At 41.4% G+C, this 25,304-nt stretch overlaps 1 protein-coding gene across 5 annotated transcripts in view; it reads left to right on the forward strand.

The window, feature by feature from the left end:
* Positions 1 to 25,304, forward strand: part of DROSHA (drosha ribonuclease III) — a 165,528-nt gene that overhangs the window by 53,655 nt on the left and 86,569 nt on the right. For all 5 annotated transcript variants that reach the window (XM_057708554.1, XM_057708555.1, XM_057708556.1 and 2 more), the window contains 3 exons: positions 174 to 298; positions 1,904 to 2,003; positions 4,509 to 4,616. In XM_057708554.1, coding sequence (XP_057564537.1) covers positions 174 to 298; positions 1,904 to 2,003; positions 4,509 to 4,616 — 333 coding nt within the window. The remainder of the gene's footprint in view (positions 1 to 173; positions 299 to 1,903; positions 2,004 to 4,508; positions 4,617 to 25,304) is intronic.

Below are 25,304 nucleotides of genomic sequence, written 5' to 3' on the forward strand. Positions count from 1 at the left end.
ACAGGGATGACATTATAGTATAGCTGTTATGATTAAAGGGTTTTAAATGACATTTTCCCTTTGGGGATGAGGCTTTCCTAGGAAAAAATCCGATTAATTTCTTCCCTACTTAGGTTACAGTCAATACTTAAAGACTTCTTAAGGGAATAAATGGCTTTGATTTTTCTCTCAAGAAACCAAGCTCCGTCCGCATCGATCAACTGGATCGTGAGCAGTTCAATCCCGATGTGATTACTTTTCCGATTATCGTCCACTTTGGGATACGCCCTGCACAGTTGAGTTATGCTGGAGACCCACAGTAAGATATTTTTCAGTGTTTGTCTTGGCCAATTTTTTCACCTTCTACTAACAACTGAATTAGCGAGGAATCCTCTTTAGTGGATTTTTTTCTTTTAAAAAATTAAGACCTGAAATGAGCCGTGTTTCCAAATTTAGGTTACCAAATGAAACAAGTTTTGGTAGCTCCTGAAGAATTATTTTTTCTACATATTTGACTGCAGGAAATTACTATTCAATGGATTATCCTTGGCATTCTTGGTCAACATGAGGCCTGTTCCTTTATCCATCATTATAGTACTTATTGTTATTATACTTTTTAATTTTTTTGAGTGCCCTCTAGAGGAAAGTAACACCATGTTGGTTCCTAGCACTGCCACATTTATGCAGAGTTCTGTTTTGGGGGGGCATCTTAGTAAGAGCTCAACATCCCATGCAGAGTCAGTATTGGAAGGAGAAGCCAGGACTTCTGACTCTTAGAATTAATGTTACTTTCCAACTGGCATGTTAGTGTTTTGCTTGGAGGAAATGAAGATGTGTGGGAATGGAAATAGTACCATTCTATTCTTTAGGAGTGTTTGGATTCTCTACCTTGTTAAACAAACTGTTTCCTGATTTAATTTTTTTAAAGCATTCATAATGGGAGATAAAGGCATGGGAGCTTTTCAATTCATAAATCCAATTCTGGCTGATATATATTAGAAGAGGCTAAAGGGTTTTGTTCTTTTTTTTCCCCCTCTTTGGATAAAAGTATGAAGCAGTGAACCAGGCACTGTGTAAGTACTTTTTTCTTTCCTCCATTCTCTAAAAAAAGTGTTATCAAAAGGGAGAGACCCAGCTAAGGCCAAGAAAGGAGCAGTTTCAGTATGACAGAAAATCTTCTGTCCCTTCTTTTCAGAAAAGTGTTAGTAGAATGTGATTAGGCTCTCGTGGATTCTCAGATGGCAGGAGTGTGAACTGATGAGAGACTACATATTCTCTTCATTCCCAGGATGCTTTAACTGTATTCTTTAGACTGATCCAAGTTATAACGTAGTTGGCAACAAATATGCTTATTTTTGTCATGGTATATGCAAATTGATATACACCATTTGTCTTTTTCCCTTCCCAGAGGAAAAATGGATATATGTAGTTGTGTAGCTTGGGTATTGTCACAAAGGGGGTTCCCTTTTCTAATACTCTCCACCTTTTACTTTCAGTGAAGGCATTTCTCACACTAACAGTATCTTTATTAAGTAAGGGGTCTTTCTTTCAACAAACATCAGAAAGCATATATTTAAATACATGTGTTACTTTCAAAGAGGTAACAGTGAGAAACCATACATGTTTCTCTTGGTTTTTGTGTATCTCCCTTGGAATTTTTTCCAGAGAGATTCACCCATATAGTGACCCCTCATTTTCAACCCGTATAGACAATAATCAACTAATAAGTAGGTTCCAGATGACTCTTGGTCATCCTGCTCCTCAGCCCCCAGATCACATCCTTTCTTGGGATAAAGGTCTGCGGCCATTAAGGATATTCACAGGAATGCATTTATGGCTGAGTAAGCCTCTTATGACACCTGGCTTTATTGCACCTTAGATTTGCCTTCCCTTTGTCTGAATGTCTGTCTGTCCTTTTCCTTAGGTACCAGAAACTGTGGAAGAGTTATGTGAAACTTCGGCACCTCCTAGCAAATAGTCCTAAAGTCAAACAAACTGACAAGCAGAAGTTGGCACAGAGGGAGGTCAGTATTGGACCCTGTTTTCCTGTGACTAAGGACGATGCACGTCAGGTTTATTTGAGATTGTTGTTACACCACACTTCTAGAATAAGATGGAAAGAAACTATAAAAAATCACACTTTACTCCCCTCATCACATGTGTATGCTGATTGATTTTTTTCATCTTTTAGTAGCTAAGGGACCATCTTTCCCCCCTGAAAAGGCCAGGTTTTTGTTTGTTTGTTTGTTTTGTTTTGTTTTAATTAATTAATTGGCTGCTTTGAGTCTCTGTTGCTGCGCGTGGGCTTTCTCCAGCTGCAGAGAGCGGGGGCAACCCTTCGTTGTGGTGCGCGGGCTCTAGGCTTCAGTAGTTGTGGCGCATGGGCCTAGTTGCTCTGCGGCATGTGGAATCTTCCCGGACCAGGGATGGAACCCGCATGCCCTGCATTAGCAGGCAGATTCTTAACCCTACGCCACAAGGGACGCCCCAGAAGGCCAGTTTTTAATGGAAGCTGGGAATAAATATAGCTTCTATAGAAGTTAAAGAAAGTTTAAAACTTGGTGGCTCCTCCTTCTGCCATTAATTAGCTGCACATAGTACCACTTATTCAGATGTCTTGGTCTTAAGGTTGTAAAAGATTGTCTTCCATATGTCTGTTGTTTTGGTAAGGTTTTATATCCCAAATTCCATATTTCTTTACTAATGGGTAGTATTATCTGTATACCAGGATCATTTGTGTTTTAGTTTTAATGTTAAGAATAAATGGATTCGGCTGCCCCGCGGGGGCGCTGGCTCAGCGGCAGTTCCCGCGAGACCAGACGCTGCGTTCCGAGCACACCCCGCGGACGCTCACGACGCTACAGCGAGACCGCGGGTGGCTCCCTGGAGCCCGGAGGTCCTGGCAGGAGTGGGAGCGCCCAGAGGCGGCCGAGGTGCCCGCTCCCTCCCGCCTCCATCGCCCTCCTGCCCGTCTCCCAGCTCCAAAGTGCCGGGGTCCTGACATAAGGCCATTTGCAACAACGTGGGTGAGAGAGTATCATGCTGTCAAGTCAGTCGGACAGAGACAAACCTCATGTGGCGTCGCTTATAGGTGGCATCCAAAAATAGTACGAATGAGTCTATGTACAAGACAAGACACGGAACACAAACATACGGTTACCAGAGGGGAAAGGAGGGGCAGCGATAAATGAGGAGCGTGGGGTTGAGAGAGGACACGTGGCTGCACGGGAACTAAACAAGGACGTGAAGTTATATTCAATATCGTGTAATAACCTATCATGGAAAAGCATCTGAACGTGTACACCTGAAACTAACACACTATTGTAGATCAACTGCAGTTTAACACATTTTAAAATAAAAATTAATGAAAAAAAAAAGAATAAATGGATTCAGTATCAACATAAATTTTCTCAGTGAGGTTTTATTCTCCTTCCATAGTGTAAGAGCAAGGTGGTTTTTTTGTTTTTTTAAATATTTATTTATTTCAACTGCGCTGGGTCTTAGTTGCAGCACACGGGATCCCAGTTGCAGCATGTAGACTTCTTAGTTTTGGCCTGTAGACCTCTTAGTTGCACCATGCAGGCTGCTAGTTGCGGCATACACGTGGGGTCTAGTTCCCCAACCAGGGATCCAACCTGGGCCACCTGCATTGGGAGCGCAGAGTATTACCCACTGGACCACCAGGGAAGTCCCAAGAGCAAGGTTTTGAAGCTGGCTAAAGTGTTTGAATTCTGACCTCATCACTTTCTGTGACTTGAGCCAGTCAGCTTCATTATACAGAACTAAGGCCGAGAGAGGCTGACTGAAATATCCTTCTGTTGGTACACCCAGGGAAAAAAGGTGGTTGTGTGGACTTGGAAATACTCCATTTAACTTTCCACCAGTGGTATTTGGCCTGTAGTAGGAGCTTAATCAATGGTGGAGGTGGTGGTGGTGGTTCCTGTTGTTATTATGAATTCCTATGAGATTTTTATTGAAGGAGCATACAAGTGTAAAATTATTTTTTATCATTAATTATTTGAAGGGCAGTAGTAAAAGGGAATAGTCAGTCCTGTTTATGTCTTGCAGAAGTTTTGGGTCACCATCTCTTTTTAATAAAATGTACCCTTTCTGAGAGGGTTTGCAAATTAGAAGGCAGCTTTGAGAATTACGTGTGTTTCTGGTTAATTTACTGATTGCCTTCCTTATATGTAAATGCTTAACATAAGGCTTGATTTAAATATAATTTTTACTCACAGATTTCAAATTCCAAACACCACATTTTGTTTCTTTTTCAGTAAAAGGGCATTTTTTTGTTTGAACCCGCCAGAGTCGTTGCTTTGGTTTAGTTTTTTTCTTTTCCATTTACCAAGAGAAGCTGGCTTATCCCCAAGGCCTTTATTAGTATTATTTTTAATCTAATTTGTCATGAGGAGGTTTGACTACCTGAATGTAGGGTGTATAATCCAGCTCATTTACTAATGCTTGATGTTTGGCTTAATATTGCTTCAGAACTGTCAGGTTCCTCCTCATCATGAGTTCTTTTCTAGGAAGCACTCCAGAAAATACGACAGAAGAATACCATGAGGCGAGAAGTAACAGTGGAGCTGAGTAGCCAAGGATTCTGGAAAACTGGCATCCGTTCTGATGTCTGTCAGGTGACGTGACGACGCTTCTGAGAACACAATTTTACCCAAACATCTCTTCCTTTAACAGACATCTGGCACTGAAGTCTTCCTAATTCTGAGAAGTTCCTGCAGAACATATTACCTTGTAGCGAAATGGAACACCAGCCAGAAATTGTTTTCTATCATTTGGGTTTTGCTTTTGTGTCAGTTTTCGTGTTGTCTTGTTTACTTGTGTGCGTGTGTGTGTGTGTGTGTGAGTGCTCGTGCATGTGCACGGTGGGGGCGTGGGAGGCGCTGACTTAGTAATGTTCAGTTCTGTCTCTGCATGTTGAATGAAGGCAGGTCTGTTCTTCAAATGCATCTGCCTGTTTGAGCACGTGGGTAAGTGCCTGTCAAAAGAGATCCTCCAGCAGCTCTGCAGGCAGATTCCTGAAGGTGGTGGGTACAAACTTTCCGGACCAATGACTCAGACTTATATGGCAGAGACCTGAAGGCATTAATGAACAGAAACAGTATACATTTCACGTTTGAGCCAAATGATAATATTTTTCCTTCGGGTATGCTTAATAGAGGAACATTTCAGCTATGTATAACTGGCTCACTAATAAGTATTTTTGTTTCCCTTATGGGTGGAATTTTTACCAAACTAGAGGTCCCAGCATATTCTTTGACTATTCATTTGATTCTTTTGTTACGACTGATATTGGCTGCATACCATGGGAATTACAGTAAAGGAAAAGATTACATAGACTGGGGTCAAGTAATGCAGTTGTCTGTGTTCAGCCTTTGGAAGAATACTTTCAGGCTGCCTTTATCTATTGTGATGGTAGCATGTATTGTAATAAGTTCAGACACTCTTTGGTATTCATTTCATCACGATGAGTTTTTTTTTTTAAAATCAATGTTACCATTTAATTATTGTATTGAACAGTGGGATTTAATCCTATCATTAAAGGAATTGCTATGTAATTCATTTACCATATGAAGCTAAATGTTTTTGTGTTAGGAAGAACTGCTATTAAATCAGTATTGCTAAATATTTTGAAAATAATTATCTACAATGATAGCCAGAGCATCCACCAAGTCCTCAGTTATTTTGCCAATTGACCAGTTTTTTTCTTTTTTTTTTCCACTGTAAATGCTTTCAGAAGTGAATATCTTACTTCCATTGATTCTTTGTTAGGGCCACTTGGAGCTGTATCACCCGGTTTTTCTGTTTGCTAGTGTTTCTCCAAAACCAAGACAACACCATAACACCAACATAATGTCTTAAGACATCATAACATAAGAACAATGAGTGGAATGTTCAACAATCTGCTCAAAATCTGGTGATCTTGGTGATAAGTCAAAGTTGATTGTTTAAAAGATCATAAAATTGTGGAGCATTAAGAACTGGAAAGGACCTGAGAGTTCTTCTAGTTCAGTGGTTTTTAAACTTGTGTTTTTGATTAACTTTGAAGTTTTTTTTTGTTTATTTGTTTTTGCTTGTATTTTTAACAAAACCTTGAGATTAAAAAAAAAATTTTTTTTTAATGATTGGGTGGATTTTTTAAAAATTAATTTTTAAAATTAATTAATTAATTGGCTCCGTTGGGTCTTCATTGTGTTGTGTGAGCTTCTCATTGCAGTGGCTTCTGTTGTTATGGGGCATGGGCTCTAGGCACGTGGGCTTCAGTAGTTGTAGCTCACGGGCTCTAGAGCACAGGCACTGAGCTTAGTTGCTTAGTTGCTTCTGTGGCATGTGGGGTCTTCCCAGACCAGGGCTCGAGCCCATGTCCCCTGCATTGGCAGGCAGATTCTAAACCACTGCACCACCAGGGAAGCCCCAAAACAACTGATTGATTGGTGAGTGTGGGTGTGTAGAGAGTATCCTGTTGTACGGAATCTCTCTCCCACCTTGGGGAGCAGTCCTTAAGGCAGTTTTGTTCCTCTGAACACAGTTTTTTTTTAAAAGCATTGAGCTATTTCTACCCTTTGTTTTGGTAAAACAAATAGGGGTGCTGAACGATGTGTTCTTCTGCAGTTTTGTGTCCTTCAGCTGTGACACAAATGGCTCCTCAGCTGGATTGGAAGCAGTTTAAGGACTAGGTTGTCTTCTTTCTCTCTGCATACACTGTATTTCACATTCTGTGTTGAGATTGTTAGGCAAAAGCAGTCAATGAGTTCTTTTCACTAACTGGTTAGAGAAAATGGACCTGATTAAAACTCTGGCAAAGGTGAATGCTTCTTGATCTAATAATGGTTCCTCCATCTGGAGGACTCCTACTCTTCCACAGACAACTGCTAGCTGTTGTGAAGCCATGCTTCCATTCACCAATCCTCCTATTTTTTTTACAAATAACATTGGCTCTTAACTATAATTAATTTCTTATTCCAGAATAAATGTTTTCTTTTGTGTGTGTGTTCCTCAAATAAGATGGCAGGTGGCATGTAATAATGCAGTTGAGAACATTCAAATATGTTTAGTATTTTTGGTAATGAAGAATAAGAAGCTGACTGAGAAATAGCAGTTAAATGAAATTATACACGGAATACTCTGAATAACCCTGAAACCTGTGAAAAAATGGACTTTAATTTTAAAAGAAGAAGGCTGAGCACATCTCTGAAATTGTTGGGTGGGGGCTGGGAGGGGTTTGTTCTATTTTGTAGTCCATTGATATAGAACCTACTTTTTGTTAATAATAATTGCTAATGAGTTGCTGGCAAAAGCCTTGTGATGCTATCTGGCTGTCACTGGAATAGAACTATGGCAATGAATCTAAGGCAGAGCAACCTAAGTACCAGCACCTCATCTAGAAGCTTAATTTCCCAACCAGAGAAGTTACCGAGGTTTGTTATGAGAAAATTCTACCTGATGTCCCAACCAGTGTTAGGAGAAATGGAAACCTATGGGTGGTCCGGTAACCTGTAATTACATGTGAACTAAATGCAGACTTGAACCATGTTTAGAGAGAAACTGTTGAAAGATTTTCTCAGTGTTACTGCTTGTTAGAGTGAATTCTGGGTAATATGGAAGAAAAAGTAGGAATCAAAACCTGAAACTGAGACTGAGAAATTCAGCATTTTGACTCAGAAGAGGAAAAAAGGTATCATATTGCTATAGCATCTGCACTTTAAGAATGGGGTTTTGCAGGAAGAGAATCAAGATGGCGGAGTAGGAGGACGTGCACTCACTTCCTCTTGCAAGAGCACCGGAATTACAACTAACTGCTGAACAACCATCGACAGAAAGACACTGGAACTCACCAAAGAAATCCACCCGACATCCAGTGACAAAGGAGAAGCCACAATGAGACGGTAGGAGGGGCGCAATCGCGTTAAAATGAAATCCCATAAATGCTGGGTGGGTGACTCACAAGCTGGAGAACAGTTATACTGCAGAAGTCCTGAGGGTTCTGAGCCCCATGTCAGGCTTCCTAACCTGGGGGGTCCAGCAACGGGAGGAGGAATCCCCAGAGAATCAGACTTTGAAAGCCAATGGGATTTGATTGCAGGACCTCCAAACTCGACTGGGGGAAATGGAGACTCCACTCTTGGAGGGCACACAAAAACGTGTGCTCACCAGGACCCAGGGGGAAGGAGCACTGACTCCATAGGAGACTGAACCAGACCTACCTGCTGGTGTTGGAGGGTTGCCTGCAGAGGTGGGAGGCAGCTGTGGCTCACCAAGGAGGCAGGGGCACTGGCAGCAGGGGTTCTGAGAAGTGCTCACTAGTGTGAGCCCTTCCAGAGTCCACCATTAGCTCCACCAAAGAGCCTGTAAGCTCCAGTGCTGGGTTGCCTCAGGCCAAATGACCACCACCATGGGAGCACAGCCCCACCCATTGGCAGACAAGCAGATTAAAGTGTCACTGAACTCCACCCGCCAAATCGGATTAAAGTTTTCCTGAGCTCCGCCCACCCAGCCCTACCCACCATCAGTCCCTCCCATCAGGAAGCACCCACGAGCCTCCTAGACAGCTTCCTCCACAAGAGGGCAGACAGCAGAATCAAGCAGTATCAGCAGTATTTCATCTTGTGGAAATGAAAGTCACAGCCACAGAAAGACACAGAAAATGAAAAGGCAAAAGACTTTGTACCAGATGAAGGGACAAGATAAAACACCACAAAAACAACTAAATGAAGAGGAGATAGGCACTCTTCCGGAAAAAGAATTCAGAATAATGATGGTGAAGATGATCCAGGACTTTGAAAAAAGATTGGATGCAAAGATTGAAAAGTTGCAAGAAAAGTTTGCCAAAGACCTAGAAGAATTAAAGAACAAACAAACAGAGATATGCAACACAATAAGTGAAATGAAAAATACACTAGAAGGAACCAATAGCAGATTAACTGAGGCAGAAGGATGAATAAGTGAGCTGGAAGACAGAATGGTGATCATAACTGATGCAGAAAAGAATAAAGAAAAAAGAATGAAAAGAACTGAAGACAGCCTAAGAGACCTCTGGGACAATGTTAAATACACCAACATTTGCATTATAGGGGTCCCAGAAGGAGAAGAGAGACAGAAAGGACCTGAGAAAATACTGGAAGAGGTTATAGTTGAAAACTTCCCTAACATGGGAAAGGAAATAGCTACCCAAGTCCAGGAAGCACAGAGAGTCCCAGGCAGGATAAACCCAAGGAGAAATATGCCAAGACATATAGTAGCCCAACTGACAAAAATTAAAGACAGAGAAATGTTATGAAAAGCAACAAGGGAAAAATGACAAATAACATACAAGGGAACCCCTATCAGATTAACAGCTGATTTCTCAGCAGAAACTCTGCAAGCCAGAAGGGAGTGGCACGATATATTTCAAGTGATGAAAGGGAAGAACCTACAACCAAGAATACTCTACCCAGCAAGGATCTCATTCAGATTCTATGGAGAAATCAAAAGCTTTACAGACAAGCAACAGCTAAGAGAATTCAGCACCACCAAACCAGCCTTACAACAAATGCTAAAGGAACTTCTCTAAGCAGGAAACATAAGAGAAGAAAAGGACCTACAGAAACAAAAACAAACAATTAAGAAAATGGTAATAGGAACATACATATGGATAATGACCTTGAATGTAAATGGACTAAATGCACCAACCAGAAGACACAGACTGGCTGAATGGATACAAAAACAAGACCCATATATATGCTGTCTACAAGAGACCCACTTCAGACCTAGGGACACATACAGACTGAAAGTGAGGGGATGGAAAAAGATATTTTATGCAAATGGAACTCAAAGCTGGAGTAGCGATACTCAGATAAAATCGACTTTAAAATAAAAAATGTTACAAGAGACAAGAAAGGATACTACATAAAGATTGAGGGATTCATCCAAAAAGAAGAGATAACAATTATAAATATATATGCACCCTGCCGAGACCAGCTCGGCGACTCGAGGTGAGTGACGGGTGCCGCAAGCTTATGAAGAAGACACAGACACAGACTGAAGAGAAAAGTGGGACCGGGGGGCTCAAGACCTCTTGGATGAAGAGCCTGCTGACTCATCCCAGGTTGCTTTTATTGAGTTCGTGGGCTAACATTCTCAGGTTACACTCATAAACAATCAAAGGCCTCACATGACTGAGGCAATTATCTTTGTTTACTTCCTGGGTCCGAGTTGAGCAGGTGTGGATTTGAGCTGGGGGTGGAGAGCAAAACAGCCCTGGGGGCAGGAGACCTCTCTCAGATATTAGGGGGTCTGTGCCCCACCCCTGTTGGCCCCTCTGCGACTGTGCCTGTCTTAGGTTGTTCCTCCCTTGAGGAATCTTACCCGTCTCTGGCTAACCAGTCATCCTCTAGGGCCAAACAGGGTGATATAAGGAAGGCTCTATGCACCACCCCTGTTGGCCCCTCTGTGGCTGTGCCTGTCTTAGGTTGTTCCTCCTCTGAGGAATCTTACCCGTCTTTGGCTAACCAGCCATCCCTCAGGACCAAACAGGGTGATATTAGTCTCCACACCCCCGCACCCTCAGCTCCTCCACTGCTCAAGCAGGACATTCTGAATCCCATCGCTCGGCCCACATACTTCAACATTTTCAATGTTTCCAAAAGGTTCCAGAATGTCTTCCCACATCTCCCCCTTTTTGTTTTCCTAGGAGAAGATAAGCCTGTAGGAGAAGATAAGCCTATTCGAGTTATTTCTTTTTCCGTCAATCCTTGGAGCGTTCCTCCTGTGCACCTGAGAACTTAAACATAGGATAATTAAAAGACAACAAAAAGTATCAAAATGCTTAGGAGACTGCTATTCATGCCTTTTATCCAATCCAATGGATGCAATGCTTTTAATCCATCAGCTATACTTTGTAAAGTAGCAAATTTGGTGTAGAGATTGCAAAAATCATATTGCATGCCAGTTATTTTAGTTTGTAATTGTTGTATGTCCAGTGTGAAACCATCCGCTCCATATCCCAGCAGATGTGTCACTGGCATCATGGCCATCCCAGATTTGTAATGTTCTTAAACTTAAGGGAAGTTTCCGTATTTCTGTTTGAGCTCTGCCATTCTCTAATTGAGGCCAAGGAGGTACTAATCCAGTCCTAAGCCATAAGATGGGATAGGGCGAATGCATGGCAATACTGGTATATGCCATCACAACCTTTTATAGGGATTGCAGGAGGAGTTGTTTTGGTGTAAACCATCAGAGACTGCATACCCCTTAGGGGACCAGTTTCATACTGTTCCATAGGAACCATTAAGTAGTATTACACCCTCCGTCCCACGGCAAAAATCCCAAAGAATCTGATCTTGTCTGTCAGCCCATATCCATTTTATTTTACACAAAGGTCTATCAGGGATGGCATAATTAGTAAACTTAGTATCGAAAGCTCAAACCTGAAAACAAATGTACAAAGTTCATCTCCGGAGATTCTACATCCCATTCAAGATGGCGTTTCTTTGGAACGCTCATGATATGGCTTAATTCTCCGAGATGGAATCCACACAGGTTCCAGGCCTTGTCCTGGTGACACACAAGCAAACCCTCTTCCCCATGTGATTAACCTTCCTGATGACCAGATATTAGTCCATGGGTCCTGCCACCATATCAGCAGCTGTGCATCATTAAAATGAGTCACATTCTTAGACGAGGCTTGAAAATGCCTCTCAGTTGCTGTATCTGTAGCCTGTGCAGATACATTCAAAAAATAGTGAATATCAATTTTCCCAATATAATCAGCAAAGGCAATTTGCCAACTTACACAATTTTGGAAACAAGCCTGAATTTCTTTAGTAGTTAAATTAATAATTATATGTGAAGGGTCAGTTCCAATTAAATGCTTACTTCGAGTTCTTCCCTTCAGAACCAACTGAGTTAATAATTCTAAATAAGGTGACAAGGATTTTACCATAGTATCAGCTAAAAATAACCATTCCACAATTCCTTCATTTTGCATTAATATCCCCTTAGGTGAATGAGGAGAAGGTAATATAATTAATTGCAATGGCTGATTAACAGTTACTCTCTGTAATTGAGAAGAATGAATTTTATTTTCTACAAGTTTTAGTTCCTCTAAAGCAGCTGATGTTAAAGTTCTTGGACTATTTAATTTTGAATCTCCTTTTAACAAAGCAAATAGGTTAGACAATGCATAGGTGGGGATCCCTATGCATGGGCAAAGCCAATTAATATCTCCTAGGAGTTTTTGCAAATCATTAAGAGTTTGGATTTGATCTGACCTCAGTTCCACCTTTTGTGGTCTAATAGTTGTTCTATCAACTATTGTGCCCAAATATTGATATGGGCTATGCATCTGTACCTTTTTCTAATTGTTCAGTCACTAATTCTGTTAGGGCTTCTAACTTTTCTATGGTTAAAGGCCACTGCTCAACCCATACAGGTGTATCAGTTTTCCAGGTCAATGGGATTGGTGCCGGGAGAAGCAGTAAGCTTTTACGAACAGTGGCCACTAGTGAAAAGACTGATATCAAAGACCTTCTCTATTTGCATTACCTTCAGCTGGAATGGGAAATAGTTTCCCTTCATGATATTTACCAAAACCTAACCCTGGCTGATATCCTTGATTTACTAGCATTTCTTGACTTTGCATACTATAAGTATCTAACATTGGGATGTGGATTTCAGCCTTCCATTGTTGCAATAAATCCCTTCCCCATAAATTAATGGGAAGGTCTGCTATATAGGGTTGTAAGTGGGCTGGCTGCCCATCTGGGCCAATACAAGGCAATATTTTAGCACTTTGCTGCAAGCCATGAGCTCTACCTAAACCTACCACTGTAATGTCTGCAGGACAAGTAGGCCAACGAAAAGGCCAATGATTACTGCTTATAATTGAAACATCAGCACCTGTGTCTATTAATCCTCTAAAAGCTTTTCCATTTATAGTTACTGAGCACATCGGGCATGTTTCTAAAATTTTTTCAGAGAGGAAAACTCCGGCCTCTCCTGTGCTTCCAAAGCGTTTCATTCTCCTTACTTTTGTACTATTGCCAGTCTTATAATATGGCAGAATAAGCAACTGTGCTATTCTATCACCTGGATGGGCTTTCCATGGAACCGAAGTTGATATCGTCACTTTAATTTCTCCAGTATAATCATCAATCATTCCAGTATGAATTCTAATTCCTTTTGATGTTAAACCAGACCTTCCTAGTATTAAGCCAACGGTTTCTTTTGGCAAAGGTCCAGTAATTCCTGTCCTGACCAATGTTGTAGTTTCTCCAGGCAGTATAATAATAGATTCTGCACAAGGAAGGTCTAAGGCTGCGCTGCCTGCTGTGGCTGGTGATAATTCCATGGCACTGCGGAGTATTGGGCCACTTCTGTCTGTTTCTAGATCTGATAGGCTCCCTTTGGTTGCGGGGCTAGGAGCGAGCCCCGTTGATAGTTTCCCAACAAGGGGGTTCCATCCTTATGGAAGTTAGATTTACACTGGCTTGACCAGTGAAATCCTTTTCCACATCTTGGACAAAGTCCAGACTGTTTTTGCCCTTTGATTATATTATCTTGAAAATTAACAGCCCTTCTATCCACTCTCTTCCTACATTGTTTCTTTGTATGTCCTTGTTTACCACAGTTAAAGCATTTCCCTGGAAATTTGTTATTTATTTTCAGTCCAGCCATAGCTTGTGCCATCATTGTTGCTTTAAAGCTCTCAGTTCCCACTCCCTGACACACTCTAATATAATCATTTAATGTTCCCTTTCCTTTCATAGGTCCAATGGCCTTCTTACAATCTGTATTTGCATTTTCAAAGGCCAATAATTGCAAAATAGTATCAGCAGCCTCAGCATTAGTGATCTGCCACTTGATAGTCTCCTGTAATCTGGCAATAAATTCAGTATAGGGCTCTTTTGCCCCCTGCATGATCTTTTGAAAAGAGACAGGAGCTTGCCCTTTAGCTTCTATTTTCTCCCAGGCTCTTAAGCAACAACGTCTCACCTGTTCTATGGCCTGATCTTCCATCAGAATCTGATCTTGAACTCTGCACCAATTTCCACTACCTATTAATTGATCCAAGGAGATAGGAATCTGCCTTGCTCAATTGTGGTTTGCCATAGTTTCAGCATGATCACACCACCAGGTTTTGAATTGTAAAAATTCTCCCGGGGCTAGTACTGCACGAGCCAACGTTGCCCAATCAGCTGGAATCAAACGAGAGCCTTCGGCTACTCCCTGTATGATACCTATGGTGAATGGAGAATTTACTCCATAATTTTGTACTGCTTGTTTCAATTCCTTCAATATTTTGAAGGGTATCGGCTCATGTACTGCCTCATAAATTCCATTAGGATTATTAGGATCCACTCCAGGTGCCACCCTTTCATGAATAGTCACTGGAAATGCCATTTGCATAGCCTCCAGATCTCCCTCTTGTCTAGCCTGCAAAATGCCCTTCTGTAAGGGTGATAAAACTGAGTGTCCTATAGACACAGGAAAGGCATAAGCTCCCCCAGGCGGCATTAAAGAGGGTGGAGGAGGGGGCAGTATAGGAAGTTTGCCCTCCTCCACAACTGAGGGAGCCGAGGGTCTTGTTTTTCAGTTTCGTTTGGCACCGCACATGCCCATCGGTCCTCTGACGGACGGGCTTCTTCATCAAAGCTATCATTTGAGCCTTCAAGAGCCCATAGAGGCTCTAATAGAGGCTCTAATACTGACTTAATCAGAGACCACATTTGACCAAACAGAACCTGGTACCGGAGTCCCTTTAGAATGCAATTTTTAAAGTTCGTTCGCAACCTTATCCCTAAGTACATAAACCCAGTGTTAGCCTAAAGAAGGAAACTATATACAATATTCTCAACTATTTACAGAATTTTTAACAATCGACCTTCACTTGCTTTTTACAAGACCTTCACTTGCTTTTTACTCCACCTGCCCTTAGGAGCTGCCGTAACAGGCATACATCTGGTCGATATTAATCTAAACTTTATTTCCCATATTTTACCCCGAACACAAACTACCCAAAAGATTTACTTACTGGCAGGATTTTTTCAGAGGCCTCTTACTCTCCTCTTGGGGGCTTCACGGCACTTCCCAATTCTTTACTTTTATCAATTTCACTTTCCGTGAACCTTTGTCACTCAAGCCTTTCGTGCCCCACGTTGGGCGCCACTTTTTTTTTTTTGGCACACGGGCTTAGTTGCTCCGTGGCATGTGGGATCTTCCTGGAGCTGGGATCGAACCCCTGACCTCTGCATTGGCAGGCAGATTCTTAACCACTGCGCCACCTAGGAAGCCCTGCTGACTCATCCCAGGTTGCTTTTATTGAGTTCGTGGGCTAACATTCTCAGGTTACACTCATAAACAATCAAAGGCCTCACATGACTGAGGCAATTATCTTTGTTTACTTCCTGGGTCCGAGTTGAGCAGGTGTGGATTTGAGCTGGGGGTGGAGAGCAAAACAGCCCTGGGGGCAGGAGACCTCTCTCAGATATTAGGGGGTCTGTGCCCCACCCCTGTTGGCCCCTCTGCGACTGTGCCTGTCTTAGGTTGTTCCTCCCTTGAGGAATCTTACCCGTCTCTGGCTAACCAGTCATCCTCTAGGGCCAAACAGGGTGATATAAGGAAGGCTCTATGCACCACCCCTGTTGGCCCCTCTGTGGCTGTGCCTGTCTTAGGTTGTTCCTCCTCTGAGGAATCTTACCCGTCTTTGGCTAACCAGCCATCCCTCAGGACCAAACAGGGTGATATTAGTCTCCACGCCCCGCACCCTCAGCTCCTCCACTGCTCAAGCAGGACATTCTGAATCCCATCGCTCGGCCCACATACTTCAACATTTTCAATGTTTCCAAAAGGTTCCAGAATGTCTTCCCACAGCACCCAATATAGGAGCACCTCAATACACAAGGCAAATGCTAACAACCATGAAAGAGGAAATCGACAGTAACTCAGTCATAGTGGGGGACTTTAACACCCCACTGACACCAATGGACAGATCATCCAGACAGAAAATTAATAAGGAAACACAAGCTTTAAATGACACAATAATTCAGCTTGATTTAATAGATATCTATAGGACATTACATCCAAAACCAGCAGATTACACGTTCTTCTCAAGTGCACATGGAACATTCTCCAGGATAGATCACATTTTGGGTTATAAATCAAGCCTTGGTAAATTCAAGAAAATTGAAATTGTATCAAGCATCTTTTCTGACAACAACGCTATGAGATTAGAAATCAATTATAGGAAAAAAAACTGTAAAAAACACAAACACATAGAGGCTAAACAATATGCTGCTAAATAACCAACAGATCACTGAAGAAATCAAAGAGGAAATCAAAAAATAGCTAGAGACAAATGACAATGAAAACACAACGATCCAAAACCTATGGGATGCAGCAAAGGCAGTTCTAAGAGGGAAGTTTATAGCGATACAATCCTACCTCAAGAAACAAGCAAAATCCCAAATAAACAATCTAACCTTACACCTAAAGAAACTAGAGAAAGAAGAGCAAACAAAACCCATAGTTAGTAGATGGAGAGAAATCATAAAGATCAGAGCAGAAATAAATAAAATAGAGACAAAGAAAACAATAGCAAAAATCAATAAAAGAATGGGGTTTTGCACACCAAAACTGAATTGATGTCTTAGAGGAATAGGTACCTATGCCCTGTGCTATGCTAGGAAGGTGGTCCATGGAAATCAGTAAACTGAAGCACAAGAATGGAGGATGAATAAATGTGACACATTGAGATGTCAATAAAGGAGCAAAGAATGTGCACCAGGGCAGTCATATAACCAGTATGAGGCTCACAGCAAGCTGGAGGACACTAAAGCTACTTATTTTTAGGAGGCATGGTGCCTGCAGAACTGCTGCTGGCATTGAGAAGAGCAGAGTCGTGGTTGGTATTTGTATTGAGTGGCCAGAGAGTTGTATTTGGACTTATTAATAGCTGTGCTGTCTTCCTACAGAGACTATCTAGAATGGGATGGAAGGCTGCCACGTGTTATGAAACTAACTGATATTCTTGCTCAGTGATTTAGCAGGTGATGACTAAACAGGGAAAAGAACTCTAGAGATTAAGAGATTTTGGACAACATATTGAAGGAAGTGTTTTCTAAGTTAAAACTTGGGGGGGGGGGGAGGAGGAATCTCTGAGAGGCATTTTGGCTTCATAGTTATTGTTAACAAAATTTTTAGACCATGTAAGGGACTTGATTTTTTTTTTTTCTTGCTAGAGATGTAATGCTTTTGTGAAGAAAAGGAAGAAGATTTTGCTTAAAAGCTAACTGGCCTGATCGAGAGCTATTATTATCTTTTTATTGTTAAAAATATCAATGTTACAATATCATAATATCAGTATACAAGATTAGAGAGAGAAGTATAATGAACTCCATGTACTCATCAATCGGCTTCAACAATTATCAACAACAGTTCTGTAACATCACATGCTATTCAATGTTCACATTTTCCTGATTGCCTGTTAAATTTGCCATTCGAAGTGGAGTACAAATAAGATACATTCATTTTGATTAGTTGATGTCTTTTGGTCTCTCTCTCTTTTTTTCAGATCTTTATTGGATTATAATTGCTTTACACTGTTGGGCCAGTTTCTGCTGTACAACAGAATGAATCAGCTTTGTTTATACATATATCCCCATATCCCTTCCCTCTTGATCCTTCCTCCCACCCTCCCTATCACCGATGATCATCGAGTTGATCTCCCTGTGTTATGCAGCAGCCTCCCACTAACTATTTTACATTTGATGGTGTATATATGACAGTGCTACTCTCTCTCTTTGTCCCAGCTTCCTCCTTCTGCCCTGTTCATCACCTCACTGCAAATAACTGTTTCATTCCTTTTTATATGTGCCACATATATTTCATTCCATTGTATATATGTGTCACATCTTCTCTATCCATTCATCTGTTGATGGGCATTTAGGTTGTTTCCATGTCCTGACTATTGTAAATAGTGCTGCAATGAACATTGGGGTACATATATCTTTTTGAATTATGGTTTTCTCAGGGTATCTGCCCAGTAGTGGGATTGTTGGGTCATATGGTAGTTCTATTTTTAGTTTCTTAAGGAACCTCCATACTGTTTTCCATAGTGGCTGTTCCAACTTATATTCCCACCAACAGTGCAGGAGGGTTCCCTTTTCTCCACACCCTCTCCAACATTTATTGTTTCTAGATTTTTTGATGATGGCCATCCTGACCAGTGTGAGGTGATGCCTCATCGTGGGTCTGACTTGCATTTCTCTAATGATTAGTGATGTTGAACATCTTTTCATGAGTTTGTTAGCCATCTGCATGTCTTCTTTGGAAAAATATCTATTTAGGTCTTCTGCCCATTTTTGGATGGGGTTGTTTGTTTTTTTCATATTGAGCTGCTTGTATATTTTGGAGATTAATCCTTTGTCCATTTCTTCGTTGGCAAGTATTTTCTCCCATTCCGAGGGTTTTCTTCTTTTCTTGTTTATGGATTCTTTTGCTGTGCAAAAGCTTTTAAGTTTCATTAGGTCCTGTTGGAGGCATCGGCAGAGGTAGGCAGGACACCGAGGCTTGCAATACAGGAAGCAATGTTTATTGTACTGGTACAGGCCCAGTGGATTCACATCCAAAGACCGAGCCCCAAACCAAAGGAAAGTTTCTCCTTTTATAAACCAGTTCCCGCACTTTTTGGGAGCCCATAGCTATGCTTATCTAGGCAGGAGCAAGGTACAAAAGCCAGAGTGCAGACGTTAGGTTTTCCCTTATCTCCTTGACTCAGATGTCTGGGCTGCCCATGGCAGGATCTTGTGAAAGAGGCCATAAGTTACTTATTCCCTGAGACTTGCATTCTCTTATGTTTGCCTTGTCCTTTCCTGCTTTTGTCATTAACCTGCCTCATTCCCCCCTTTGATGCTTGGATCTGACTTAAGGTCCAATAGCATCATTTTTATCTTGACTTACTGGTTGATATTTCCATAGCATCATTGCATGGGTGGCCATTTCATTAGTAATGATTTCAACTACCGCCTGGAGCCGAATAATTCTGTTAAGCGTGTAAATTGGGGTTTGGAAGCCCCAGGGCCCATCTTTTACCCAAGCTGATGTCACCATGTAGGGATTTAGTGCTTTTCTAGATATGAGGAGATGCAAGGGTTGGGCTCATAAAACCAGCTCCTGAAAATATCGGACTATCTGAAGACCTGTTCCACCCATCCTCCAGAGCACAGAGTGCCTCATTTCTGGTCTCCACCCTGAATTCCCTTCAGGGGATGTGGAAGGTCAGTAGCTGCAGCAGCACAAAGTGATTTAGTCCTTGTACAGGCAGATGGCAAGTTCCAATTTGTAGTTGACAGGGGCTCCTCATGGTCACAAATTCCACCATGCTTTGGGAGGCATTTTATGACCATTTTGTCCCACGGTGCTAGGAAGGCTCATTCCTAGGTCTGATGAAGATCTCGCCGACAGGCCACTCAATGTGCCAGTACTGGGCTTGGTCTTTGTAACAAAAACCAAAGCTCTCTGGACCACCTGTATTCCTAATCTGTTATGGCCCATAACCAGAGTTGCATTATTACAATCATTGATCACATACAGAACTATATATTTGATCAACTGCTTTAAGTAGCCTAGTCATCATTATTTTTGTTGGCGATTAGTCACACATTTGGTAATACGAAAAGCAATAATATTGAAAAGCAGGCAAAATACAAATAATATACCTAGTAGCGGCAATAGAGTTACAAGTAAATACTTAAGCCATGAGCTTCCCATGCCAAACCCGTTTTGAAGAGGTCAAGACTTCACAGTGGGTTGCAGAAATCTGAATGGGTATTATTAATTGGCCAGGCGAGGGGATCCCTGGACAGGATTATAATTTTTTCTTTTTTAGAGCAAACTTCCTAAGGGCCATCCAATTAGAGCCTTGCAACCCAAAAGTACTAGTCATAGGTAATTGGCCGCAAACCCAACAATTGGATTGATCTTCAAAATTAGCATAGGATTGTGCCCATGATAGAAAAACATTTGAAAGGTCCAAGAAGTCAAGAAAATATTATAAATGTTCATACGAGTCAGGTCCAGCATCTTGGGCTAGCTGTGTACTTCTGATGTTGGCTTCTTCTCATCCTAGTGTGAGTATAGTTTCTCCTTTGATAAGTGTCCTTCCATCTACCTTGCAGGTTGTCTTTTAAATTACGTCCTTTTAGTATCCATAATCATCCAAAGAGAGATTACTGAGATAAGCTTCAGAAAGAAACTTAGAGTGTCCTTTTAAAGACTTAGTTGGATTTTACATTACTATAGCGCAACAGCAAGGAACTTTCCAGGGAGTGAATCTTAGTAAATACAGACCTCCATCAGCAAAAGTGGCATTTAATATTTATTGAAACATAATCTTCATCTCTCTAAAATTACCCTCATTTTTACCTAATATAACCAGATTAAGACTAATTTGTTTGCAAAATAAGTCTGGTCTCAAAAGAAACTTGGCCTGATAATTTATGTAACTATAATTGATCATATAGGCTTTTGCTTTGTTGAAACTTTTATAAGGAGCCTCAGGCTGGTCTTTTAAAAGATCTTTCAGGGCTAGGAAAGCCATGCCAGGGCCTTGGGCTTATCACAGATTTTTGCCTAACAAATGTAGGTGAATGCCTCCCTTTTCAAGGTTCCCAAAATACCTTGAGTTTTCTATACCTGTTAGTGAGGTACCCTTTTTAATTTATCTGATAAAGCTGCTGGGAACCTAAGAGTTTCCAATGTCTGGAGGGAACAGAGAAAGAAAAGATAAATGTTTTAATCCTGCTTACAAATGTACAATCTACCAAATTATTGTAAATCATAATTAGTTTGAAGGGAAGGTTTTCCTTACACCTGGAAAACAGATTTAAACCAGTAATTTTTTAGATAGAAACCATAAAATTTATAACCGTATTCACCAGTTTACTCAGTCCTATGTAATATCCTTTTGTTAACAGCTTATGAAGCCATCACGTTTCTCATTAGGATTCTTCAAAAAAAAATTTTTTTTTACCCCGTTCAGCATTATGGTCTGAAAGTCAGAAACTTGGATTTATCCAAAAGTCCTTTTTATAAATCTTCTTGAAGAGGAAGCATTTTGCAAAGGCTTCAGAATAAAACAAGAAGCGTCTTAAGACATAAGGCTTAAGAAGGCATGTTTAAAATCTGATCGCAAGGTCAATCAATTTGGTTATTGTTGTGTCATACAACATTTTAAGATAATAACTAGAATTATGACTGATAACATTTTACCAGGACATATCAGAATTTTAGGAACTCCATATAATTTCTAGAATATCTATATTAATAACAATTACCATGCACTAAATTCTAACATTTATTCATTTGACAATACATCCTATGTAACTTAATGTACCAAATAAACCTAGTTTATATCTCTCTTTGGGATGTTTCAGGGGCCCTTTGAAGCATCTCAAAGTTAGCTAGAGGTCAAAAGGACTTCATCAGAATTTGTTATAGGAAGTTTTGTCCGAAATACCCAAAAAAAGGGTTTAGAACACTCTGTCAGATAGGCTTACAGGTAACTGTGAAACAATAGTTAGTCACTTAGCCAAAGTAACAAGAACAAATTACTTAAAAGGTAAGGAAACATAAAATCTTTTGTCAAAAGGCAGTTCAACATTTTAAGAAAACTTGTCCTCTTAACAGAGAGAAAAGCCATATTCAAGTTTTGCACCAGCTTACTTTCCAAATTAATTTACTCAACTAAATTTATCTAAATATAGTCAGTCCTGATCATGCACAAAACCCTTTTCTTGGGGTCCACTTTCCACAAACCTTCTTATCACTTTCTGTATCATTACTTTATTTCCCATTCAGTCACCTGTAAGTCAGACCTACTTTCTTTTCCCTCAATAAAATGTAATTCCATTCCTCAGGCCTTCTTTACTGAAAAGAGACATCCTACTTTCCTTAAGCAACCGTGAACTGTCCCTTGTGACAGCATTCTGTAGATTGGTGAACATAAATACCAGTGATATTTTCTAAAAACATTTGCTTTCTTTACAGAACGTCGCACGGAGCATATTTATCAATAGTCCTAAATATCTTTTTGTCTCTCTGTAAAAGGAAGCCAGTGTTTAGTAATTTATGTTTTAGTATCTTATTTTATTTGGGAATGATCCAGCTAGTCAATAAGCTTTCATCACTTAAATTAGGGGAACTCCAGAATCTCAAGTTACCAGGATCTGGAGAGACTATTTTAAGTAGATATTCCTAAAGCATAATTCTTCTTGACAGAATTTATCTGAAAACTCTTATCTCATTTACATTTTCTTTCCTCAGAAGTTTCTTTACGTCAGGTTACTTTCCATGCTGACAAACTTATAACAGATATAACAAGACTTTATTTAGCTTATATTACATCTAGGCACAATAAAATTTATATAAAAATTATACTTAATGTTGATGACTCTAAAACATGTCTATATTAATCAAACCAATTAGCTTAAGCCATCTTCAATACCAGATATCAGTTTAGTACTGAATTTTCCAGATGTAATGAACCTGAAATTCATTCTGGCCAGGCTGTTTTCTATTTCTGAGTATTTATAAGCGCTTAATAATTTTTTAAAGCCAATTAGAGCTCTTTTATGAATTCTTTTGGCAATACCATACACCTACAATGAACATATAGATACACATGAACACACACACAAACACAGAGGCCTCATAATTCTCATTCTAAAATTTCAGTACTGAGTCAGGTACAACATGAAAGCCATCAGTCAGAAAGGGTTGGATTTAAATTGGCTTCTAGCAGATGGAACAAATCGAGGTCACGTATCTAGATGGGTAAACCCTTTTACTATTAGCAGAAAAGACACTTAGGATTTCTATTTATCTTTGACAAGTCAAGTTTTAAATTATTTTAATTTTAATTTTTTAAATCTGCATTTAAAAAGATAGCAGAGATAAGTGTTCCTTAGATGACCAGATAAGACATTTACCTCTCAAAGGTACTAGCAAATTCCTCCTAAGATGACTTTGTCTCCCCTTTGTTAACAAGTGTAATCTATTTCTTTGACCAGGAAGGAGACGGGCATGCACGGAAAGGGCCCCGCCCTAGGGCCTAATAACCCAGGTAGCGCCAATGTCACCACTCCCAGAAAGCCCAGTATTCCCAGACAGCACCACTATGTGCCTCCCTGAAGATGGCCCTGATCATCAAATGTCTCAGGGAGAGGGGACTGAAAGGAGGCGGCCCCTTGCAATGGGGTTCGCGGAGGAATAACTTCAGGTGGGGCTCCGGAGGGTGTCTGGGGTGGCTGACCCTCTCAAGGGCACTGAGCAGGCGGAGGAGCAGTATGCGTACTCCTCGCCTAAGTGAAGAGCCTGAAATCCTTGGGGAATCAGAGGAGTATGTAGGAAAGGTGACAGAGGAAGGCAGCCTCATAATGAGAATCCAAAAGTATACCAGAACACGTCAGAGTGTACTGCTCCACACGGACCGGCCCAGGGGACCTAGAGAGAGAGGTGCAGATCTGTCTGGCAAAGGGGGCAAGTCTTTTGGGGGGAGCCTAATTTCTCAATAAGTTGGCTCAAGGAGTCAGCTGACAGAAGGGGAAAGTGAGCCTTAAAATTTTAAGAAAACTTTGGCAAAGGGCCCTAGGGCAAAAGAGCTGTTTGGATATGCACAATTGCCAAATCAAATCAATAACCAATTCCCCCCATGTTGATAAGGCAAAGACAAACAAGGATGGGTGTCCCCTCTGAAGAGGAGGCCATTCAGGTGCCCATCTGGCCATGTCCCCGTGGGGAGCTTAAGTGCCTCTTAGCTTTGGTGGGTGGTATAGAGTCCCACTTGAATCTGACTCGTAGAGAGGGACTGGGTCCTCCAGAGACAGATACCGCCCTGAGCCATATGAGGTCACCTTGGAACCACAGGTTAGGGCCCACTCGGACTCCATAGCTACAAAGGCCGTGGAGCCACAGAATCGCCCTGGAACGAGGACAAACCAGGGTGCTCACTCACACACACATTCACACCAGAGTTTATCACAGTGCTTCCCCGCTCTGGGAAGGCCTCTAACTGGTGGGTACCCTCTTCCCCATGGGAAGGCCCCTGCCTGATGGGCACCTTCCCCCTCTGGGAAGGCCCCTGCCTGGTGGATGCCTCCTGTTGTGCCTGTCCCCATATTAATAGTTCCCTCCCCTCCCCTTTTGTTGCTTCACATAGGGGTTTTGCCATTATAGAGAAGCTGGGTATCCAAATTCTACAAAAGCCTACTGCCCTGAGGAATTCTCGGACCTGGTGTCAGATTGTAGGGACTGGGATTGAGCAAACGGCTTCTTTTCTTTCTGGGCCTAACCATCGCTGTCCCTGTGAAAGGTGGAACCCGAGATATTTTACACTTTCCTGGCAGATCTGAGCTTTTCTTTTAGACACTTTATAGCCTGCTTCCCATAATAGGGTAGGGAGGCACCAGGTTCCCTCCATGCATCCTTCTTTGGTTTTTCCAGCTAATAAAAGGTCATCCACATACTGGAGCAAGGTTCAGCCCAGCTGGTCGGCTGGATAAACCCTTCAATCATTTGCTAGGGCCTTCCCAAAGATAGTCGGGGAGTTTTTAAACCCCTGTGGCAATCTGGTCCAAGTCAACTGGCCCTTATCTCCGTTTATAGGGTTTTCCCATTGGAATGCAAAAATGTCCTGACATGGTGGAGCTAGACGGATGCACTGAAGCCAAGGTGGCTTTATCAGATCTACATCCTGTCAAGAGTCTATATAGGGGAATTGGTCTGGGTATCCCAGGTCTCCTGTCACTACTTTATGTATTTTATTGATTAGTTCCCTATCCAAGGAGCCCTCCGAGGGCCATCCTACCCTGAATGATGGCCACTCTACTTCACACAAGGTATGGAGTTTTCTAGGGGTCAATTTAACTTCATAGTCTCCTGAATATCCCTTTTTAAAGTTTTTAATCATGCATTCTAAGGGGGTGAGTTTACTTTGCTTGCCACCCATTTCCTCCCATCCTATGAGACGACACACACACATGCAAGGGAGGGTAAGAGTAGGAAAATTGGGTTTTGGAAATGCACTTCGCCCGTCTCCAGCCACTTCCCTCATGGAAATTTCAGACACCTCTTAGCATGTGGTGAGACGGAATAAACCCCACGTCAGGATTTCTCCAAAGAATCACCTTAAGCCATATGAGGATTGCCATGGAACCAGATCAGGACTCAACACTCGCTTCAATCTTAATTGATCATCTCATTCACTCACATTCATTCAACAAGCTCCAGCCCTCCGCCCAATCCTTTCCTTTAACCTTAACGGTTTCACCTCC

This window comes from Hippopotamus amphibius, chromosome 15 (genome assembly GCF_030028045.1).
Source record: "Hippopotamus amphibius kiboko isolate mHipAmp2 chromosome 15, mHipAmp2.hap2, whole genome shotgun sequence".
Classification (NCBI taxonomy): Eukaryota; Metazoa; Chordata; class Mammalia; order Artiodactyla; family Hippopotamidae; genus Hippopotamus; species Hippopotamus amphibius.